The sequence below is a fragment of the Pinus tabuliformis genome, chromosome 3_1, assembly GCF_031772625.1.
Source record: "Pinus tabuliformis cultivar Carrire ecotype Pingquan chromosome 3_1, CPIR1, whole genome shotgun sequence".
Lineage (NCBI taxonomy): Eukaryota > Viridiplantae > Streptophyta > Pinopsida > Pinales > Pinaceae > Pinus > Pinus tabuliformis.
Genome location: NC_142301.1, coordinates 281,852,878 through 281,861,648, shown reverse-complemented (window position 1 = coordinate 281,861,648; position 8,771 = coordinate 281,852,878). Strand labels below are relative to the sequence as shown.

Sequence of the window (8,771 nt, the reverse complement as noted above, 5' to 3'; positions counted from 1 at the left end):
GATCGGAGCGCTACAAACTAGTTCCTTGATCTTCACAAAGGCTGCATCACAGTCATCTATCCACACAAAATCTACATCTTTTGTCAGCAATTCAAAAAGTGGATGTGCTATTTTAGCAAAGTTTTCTATAAAGCACCTGTAATAACCAACACAACCAATAAATCCACGTACATGTGTGGGTGTTTTAGGTATTAGGAAGTTCAATATTACCTTTATCTTAGTTGGATCCATTCAAATTCCAACAGCGAAAAGTAAATGTCCCAAGACCATTCCTTCCTCCATCATCATGTGGCATTTTACTGTACTCAAAGAGACATGCGCCCATTTGCATATTTCAAGAACTTTTTCCATATTTTCCAACCCCCCCTCGAATGAATCCCTGTATGGAGTGAAATCATCCATATAAATCTCAACACTGTCATCTACCAGATCAAAGAAAATCCCCAAAATTTCCCTTTTGAATGTTGCATGTGCATTACAGAGACCAAATGGGAGGACCCATTATGCGAAAGTTCCCCAAGGGCATGTAAAAGTGGTTTTATCCTCATCTTTGGGAGCTATCTAGATCTGGTTGTACCACTAAATCCGTCCAGGAAGGAGAAGAACTTCTTCCCAACCAAAGTATCCAAGACTTAGTCAATGAATGGTAACGAAAAATGGTCATTCTGCATTGCCTTATTTAATTCTCTGTAATCCACACATATCCGCCATTTATTGATTTTCTTGGGTATAGTCACCAATGGGGAGACCCATTGGCTATCCGAAATGGGGTAGATAAATCCCACATCCAGCAGCTTTTGAAGTTCTTCCTTGACAATGTTTTTCAGAGGACCGTTCATCCTTCTCTGGGGCTGTCTCACAGGATGACAATCCTCTTTGATGTATATATGATGGGTACATAGATTGGCAAGAATCCCTTTCATATCTATGTAGTCCCAGGCGAAGGCTTCTTTATGTTTTCGAAGAACATCCAAGAGTTGTTTCATCTGGGATTCTGACAGATCTGGATTAATATTCAGGTTCTTCCCTAGCTCTATTTCCATAGAAATGTTGTCATGGGATGGAGTTGTAGGTAGCTCATCAAACCCATCTGCTATTCCAATATTTTCTTGCGTTTCACAGCTCAAGACAGACTCTAGGATTCGTTGATTTGAATATCAAACAGAACAGGGATCACTAGTAAAAGTAGTAATTGTGTCATCTTCTATTTCTGTTTTCAACTGAAGGGCCTGTCCAATAGTAAGGACTAGTCTTAATTCCTCATTTTCAGATTCAGATTCTCCTTTGGAAAAGGTTTCTTATAGCTAGCTGGTTTCACTGATGGGCTAGGTTCTACTGGAGGGTATAACACAAGATTTTTAGTAACCTTCCCATTTGAGATAACCATATGCCCATAATGACATCCAATGTAAGCGTCCGCGGTTGCTAGCCATGGTCCTCCCAGAATCATGGGATGGCCACCAGCTGGGGATTGCATTTTCAGTACTAGGAAATCCACAGGGTAGTGCCATGAATCAACTGAGATTGTGATATGTTTTAACTTCCCTACTGGCTTAACTGTAGATAGATCTACCAGCTCTAACACGGTAGGTGTATGTTTCACATTTCGAATACCCAATGCATGCATAGTCTCAGCAGTAATGACATTTATGGCAGTGCCAAAATCTACCAGCACATTTGGAATTTCTACTCCATTAATTTTCATGGTTAAAATTGGGTTCCTGGAATCCCCATATTTCACAGGCATGACCTTCTCCATCATAAAATTTGATAGCTTTCCCATCACATGAATGGTGATTGGATCCCTTGATTTCTTTTTAGGCTTCTTAGCACAATATTCCCTGAGAGTTTTTGCATATATAGGTACGTCCCTCATAGCTTGTAACAGGGGGATCTTAATAAACAAATTTTGTAACTCCCCTAACAAGTCAAACTCAGCTTGAGGGATCTGCTTACTCAAAGCCAATCTTTCTGGATAGGGTGGTTCAACTTGGTGTTTTTGAGTAACTAGCGGCTAAGGAGGTGTCTGATTTTTATTAACTTGGTTGGATTCCTCTTCAACTGTTTCTGGTTCCTTTGCCTCGCTATCAACTTGTTCAATGATAACAGGTGAGGGTTGTGCATCTACTACCCACCCAGATCTCAAATTCATCTCATAAAGTACCACGGTGGAGATGCTGTAAGAAGGTAGGTTGAGGGTGTTATCTTGCTGAGCCCCTTTATTGTTAGGATTCGGATTGGGTTGGATAGGAAGTTGAGGATGAACAGGCTGATTACCAGGAGGCATATTAGAGGGAAATTGGAGTTGTTGTTGTGGCATTGACTGGGGAAACTGCCCAGGAGGAGAAGGTCCATGCTATTTCGAAGCCCAGGAAGAACTCGAACTAGCTTGAGGAGCCCATTGCTGCCAGGGTGGAAGCTGGTATTGGGGCCACATAGGTGGATAAGGCATGGACTAAGGACCCATATTAAAATTACTGAAATACTGAGATGGATCCGGAAGCATACCTTGATTTCCCATTGGTGGCTGAGGTTTCCATGGCTTCATAGGTCCCATAAAGTACAACTGCTCCATCTCTTCGACTGTCCCTTGAAAAACCGCTTTCAATCCTGGCAAGGCGGGGCATGAACTTGTTGCATGGTTCAGTTCAAATATTGCACATTCCTTTACATTGTTCAATGGGCATTCCCTCTATGGATGCTTCTTCCTGCACTTTGGGCAAAATATAGCAATAGTTCTTTCCAATTCCAGCTATTTCTATTTTACTTACAGTGTGTCCATTTGTGCAGATACGGTACTGAGGATCTCAATCCTCAAGTTATCCAATAGATTTCCAATTTCTGCTTTTGTGACACCTCCACCAGATACTTTTGTTGATCGAATCCCTTTTTTATTCCTTGCAACTCCCCTTGAGCACTGGATGCACAACTCACAGATGGTATCGAAGTCCTCTTTTGATATATCTCCCTTTCCTACTATTTTTAACAACTCCAAAGAGTCCTCTCGAAAGGCCCAGAGAAGGATAATTTTCAAGATATCCTTATCCAGGTCAGAGTGACCTGATCTCTGCAATGTGTATTTAAAACGTTCCACAAAGTCTTCCATGTTTTCATCCTCTTTCTGTATAAACTTGAAAAGTTCTTCCTTAATATCCCATGATTTACAGTAGTCCTGATACTTCTCCAGGAAGGTGGTTTTCACCTCATCCCATGTGGAAATAGTCTTTCCTCCAAGACCCATAAACCATCGTAGGGTTGTCCCCTTTAGTGTAGCAAGGAATATTTTCAATTTATGAGCATCCGTTATATAATCATACCACCAACACACAATATCAAATTCAAACAGGAATGTGTCGGGACCTTCCGAAGTAAGCCCATGAAAGCTAGGTAAAGTTGTTAAAGGAATGGACTTTGTTGGTGTGCCAGTCCCAAGATCCCCAATTGGGAAGTCAATAGTGGAGGTTGTAGGTGCCATGAATATCCTCCAATAATCACTAGGGATTTCAGTGGGTTCTGCAGGAAATGATTGAAGGGATCTTATCACAGGGGTCAGAGTTGCTTTAATAGCACTCCCTCTCTCCCTTGGTGATAGAAGTGCCCCTACAACTTCTTCCTCTCTGTCACAGTGGCTTGACCCTTCAGACCCCTTCTCTACAATTTCTTCTTCCCTACTAGAATGGGCTAGTCCCTCGGATGTTCTCCTTACAACTTCTTCTCCTTCCGTTACCAGCAATGGTACCCCTTCATCAGGTATACTGTTGCATGTCTCTTTAGCTACTGGAGGGGTCTGCTGTGTCGAATCAACAAGGGGTGTTGTGGATAGCATTGGCTAATCTACAAATTGTCCCTGAGATCTTTTCCGCACACCTAGCCTCACAACAACATGAGAAGATGCCTCTGATTCAGCTTTTGCGATGATTTGCTGGATATAAGTATTCCTTCCCAAATCATGTCCTCCCTTCTTTGGGGCTCTTCCTCTGCCCCTTTTATTCGAATCTCTGTTCATGCAAGTTGGTATGATGAAAATGTCAATATTAGGTCACAATGCTCGGGACATGGAGCAGGGTGTCAAAAGACCATTCCCTCCCCAGGACAAGAGATCAATTGTTTTTTAACAATAAAAAGGAAAATAGCTAAAGAAAAAGGAACCTAGGGTTCAGGGCCTGGAGCACGGTGTCAAAGGACCCTTCCCTCCCGAGGACAAGAAACCAAACAAGAAAATAATAAGCATACAAGAAAATCTAAAGCTCGGGACCTGGAGCAGGGCATCAAAGGACCATTCCCTCCCCAGGACGAGAGATTGGGTTCTGATAATATAGGAAAATCCAAAAAAGATAATTGAAACAAACCACTCAGCCCAAAAACAATAAAAGCAAAGAAAATCAAAATACTATGCTCAGGACTTAGAGAAGGGTAGCAGTTCCCTCCCTAAGACGAGAGATTGACCCTCTAGTGGATATAGATCGTGTCTTGCACCTTGTTAGCCTTCCCTAGCAATGACACCAAAATGTTGGTGTCTGAGTGTGAATAAGCTGTTCAACCCCTTGCCTACATTAATTCATCAATTCAGGTGCATACACTTTTCAATGTAACACGCAAGGTATATGCAGGAGCAAGGCTACAATCTTACATAGACCAAGGGTTCGTGACTAAGAAATTAAAGCATCGTTGTAACAGTAATAGAAATTAAATTGCATAACTTAAAAAGGCATTCACAACAATCTATGGAAATCTGTAACATCAATAAGGAAATAACTACAACAAGTAAAACATCATACATAAAAGGAAACACGCAGCACATGATCAGAAGAGCGGGTCCAGCTCTCTGATCAGGGTTGCGTTAACTCACAATGAAAGATAGAACAGTAAAGATACTTATACTTTATTAATCTGTAGAAGAGTTGTTACAATACATATCTTTGCGTGGCTAACCCTTCGCACAGGAATGAAACCTATTTTATACAATACAGGGGTAATAACATCTACCCCAAAACCTGGCAACTAAATGCCCAAAAATATACAACAGTTCAGAACAACACTAGTGTCGAGAGAGAGAGAACAAAAATGATCCAAAATGGATTAAAAATAGCTATGAGTTGGTTATGATATTTCAGTGTTGCTGAATAGCTGTTGTGAATAATGGAACTTCTGCTACACGATGTGAGATCAACACCTGTTCCTTGGAATTTGTGGACATAACAAGTTTTAGTGGTTCACATTGGCAAAACCCTCATGACTTTACTTCATTAATTAAATATTCCAAAAGATAGAGAAAGGGGTTTACCTCATAGGTTTATCATAATAAATGCATGTTAATGAGTGCAAAAAGGATAAAAGGATGGGTGGAAATGTAAGGAAAATTTAAGTAGATTTGGTGCCCAACACCCATGCTAACCTAAAGGGAGTGTCTAGAGGTTTGACTACTATTGACCATCATCTAAAGATTTTTGAACCTATCTGAACTTTGAATCAAGATGTTCACCTGGAGGATGTGAGTTCCAAAGATAAGTAGCAGATATCTGAAAGATTTGAAAGCATAGAAGTTTGAATTTTCGTAGGTGACCATGATATACATATAGATATGTAATTATGTTTGAAGTTTGTGTTATAAGAGTTTGAAATGATTTGGCTGATTGATATATCTGAGCTGTATGATGTGTGATGATGACCTAGATCTCTGACTCAATGAATGAGATATGTCTTGGACTATAGATCTCTCTATGATAGAAAATTTGGATATCGACATGATGTCTAATGTTTTGACTTGATGACTAATGATTTTCCTTGATGTCAATTATATATGAGCATAGTGACTTCCTATGACTTGTTTTATGGGAATGACTTTATTGATATTGTGCGGTTGATGACAACCTGTTGGCATGATAATAGATGATAATGTGACTTTATAAAATCCTTACTTTTCATCTTTTTTAAATAATTGACACTGAGATATTGATGACTTTTGATATTAGGATTGATCTCGTTTCTAAACTTTGATGAACTAATTTAGTTTATTTGATTGCATAATAAGGATTTATCAAATGTTAGACATGATGGTTTGGTAAAGTGTTATGGTTGCAGTGAGCATTGCATGAAGAGAGCTCCCCCGATACAAATATGTGTGCATTGACATTTATCTGACGAAGCTAAATGATGTGTTGATCCAAGCCCTTACCTCAGAAGTGTTCCAAGTTTGAATTTGATTTTTGGTTTTTATACAATGACGATTTGCTATTGTTAGGTAAAGAGCCTCTCATGATATAAGTAAGAGGGAGATGGCTTCTAAAGCTCGTAATAACGTATCATGGCATGATGAATCGATTTCTGAAGTTGGGAAAAGACAATCTATATTGTGAAACTATTAAAGAGGCATTGAGAAGTGGACATGCAAATCCTTGGACACTCCGATTTGAAGTTAACATTGTTGTTGAACTTGACATGGCATCTAACACTTGATTGAAGCATTGATGTTCCATTTTGAACATCCATCTGTATGATGTGCATAGAACCTGAATACGTTCATGATTGAGCTGCTTCATACACATTTTCGCAAAGAATCCTTCGAGATCTTTGCATGATATGATCTATTTTTTTCTAAGATATTCTTCCTATGATATATGACTATATGAAGATGTTGATGTTGATTATTGATGAGATGAGCACATATGAGTGTTGCCTTAGTATGATATCTTCCATGATGAAAGGGATGTGACAGAACCAAGGTTGAGTATGATGTTGATAACATGAATAGCTATGAGTAGGTTGAAGAGGCTCCTTAGAGAGTTGTATGAGCATGATGTGGATATGACATAGATACATTGCGATAATAAAGAGTGGGATACGATTAGCAGAGAATCCCATATATATAGTTGGGACCGCGATACTCTCATATATTGAGACAATGCAACTATGTGAGACAAGCTTATGCTTGTGGTTGGCACCTCCATGAGAGGGAGGATGATTATGGTATCCTTTTCTGATTTATATAATTATTTATGCTTTAACATGATATTTGATTGGATGTTCTGTATAAACAGGAGAGAGTTGCTACTAATGTATGATGATTACTTGATACAAGTACAATGATATGAGTATGATGAGAGCAATGTTGATCGAGGACACTAAGCCATACTCTACCCCCCTGTTAGAGCTCCAAGGGTGAGGAATTGAGATAAAGGGCTCCTAGGGTTGAGGGAACTCTAGAAAATAGGGTGTTACCCCTATCTGTTACCCATAGGGTTGGAGTAGTAGCTCACCCTATCTTGGTCATTGTAGAGTATACCCGAGCTAGCATCATACCCATAAGCTGGGCTTGAGGGGATTATCCCTCTCTGTGTGGCCAACAATTGAGGAGGCTTGGGAACATGAGATCCTTACCTCTGGTAAGTCAGGTATCTCACCTAAGATAGGATTATGATGCAGGTGTTCTACCACTTGACTATTTAGGGTCATTCTAGGAAGATCAATAGGCAATAGGATGGGTTGAGTAGTAGCTCCCCTATATCACCTATTCCTCAATATGGGGTTGTAGTAGTATCTCCCCCATGAGATTCGGGGTTGAGTAGAAGCTCTGTGATGTGGTTCCATGTTGATATGTGCTCCATGATAATATTCTCTCTGATGATGATGCGGGTCGTAGATGTGACTCCCCGTTGATATTTTCGGCTAGTATCCCGATGGAATTTCTAGGTAGTACCCTCATGACATATTTTTGGGTAGTAACCCGATGAAATTTCCAGGTAGTAGCATAATGACATATTTCCAGGTAGTGGCCCATTGACAGATATTCTAGGTAATAAACCGTTGACTGATATTTTGGGTAGTAGCCCATTGATAGATATTTTGGGTAGGAGCCGAGTGACACAGATTCTAGGTTGTAGCCCGATGAATAGAGGGTGGTAGCTCAAGATCCTCTCCGGTAGCAAATTCTTCTTCTTCTAGATTCGATAATATTTAGCATATGAGTAGGAACAATAAAGAGATAAACATGAATTAGCAAGAGATGTACATTAATGATATGAGATGATGAGATACTTGAGATTGGATGTATGTCATGTTGATCGATGGTCTGATATTGGCAAGTGGAATTCTCCCTATTTGAGAGGGAGTGTCAAAATTATGAATTTGCAGTAAAATTACATTTTTTACTACTCATTTGAAGTATATGATGATGGCATCATATTCCTCTCTCTGAGAGGACCAAAATTGACCTAATGATCACCTCATTTGGACAAACAGAAGTTGAGTTATGAATGATTTTATTCATACATATATTCTGGATCTCGTCGGCCCTATATACATGTACCAACGGACAGGTCAAGTGGACCCTTATGGAATCATATAAATAGAAGAGAAATCAATCTCATTTGGACACACATCAAGCTCTCTTCTCCTCTTATATTTTGTCTTGGCTCGTACAGGTCTGACAGAGGAAGCTCGTTCAAGGGTCTGAAACTTCAGGATGAAGCTCACACTGAACTAAGGATTTTAGATTCAAAGTTACTAGCATAGAACTGAGAATTTGGGTCTCTGGATGCTGGCACACAGTGGTCATGAGACCAACTTTGGGTCCTTGAATGATGGCACAAATTCTTCATGGGAATGACCAAGCTCCCATAGTCATTATCATGTAGTTCATAGAGAGTGACCAGGTCTGTCATAATCCCTCTCATAGCTCCTCCGTGCGATCGGGACTCCTAGATGAGATTTCAGTATTATGAAGATTTTTCTCACTGACAGAAGTGTTCAACAGTAGGCTACAGGTAGTGACA

The 8,771-nt window shown here is 39.8% G+C and overlaps 1 protein-coding gene across 1 annotated transcript; it reads right to left on the bottom strand.

The window, feature by feature from the left end:
• Positions 1 to 1,252: 1,252 nt before the first annotated feature.
• Positions 1,253 to 1,759, bottom strand: LOC149186897 (uncharacterized). Its single transcript, XM_089409491.1, has one exon. It carries the CDS (start codon positions 1,757 to 1,759, stop codon positions 1,253 to 1,255), a length of 507 nt encoding a protein of 168 aa, XP_089265617.1.
• Positions 1,760 to 8,771: the final 7,012 nt, after the last annotated feature.

Excerpts from the sequence above, each read along its gene's own strand:
- LOC149186897 (XM_089409491.1), bottom strand. The coding sequence starts at position 1,759 with ATGGAGAAGGTCATGCCTGTGAAATATGGGGATTCCAGGAACCCAATT.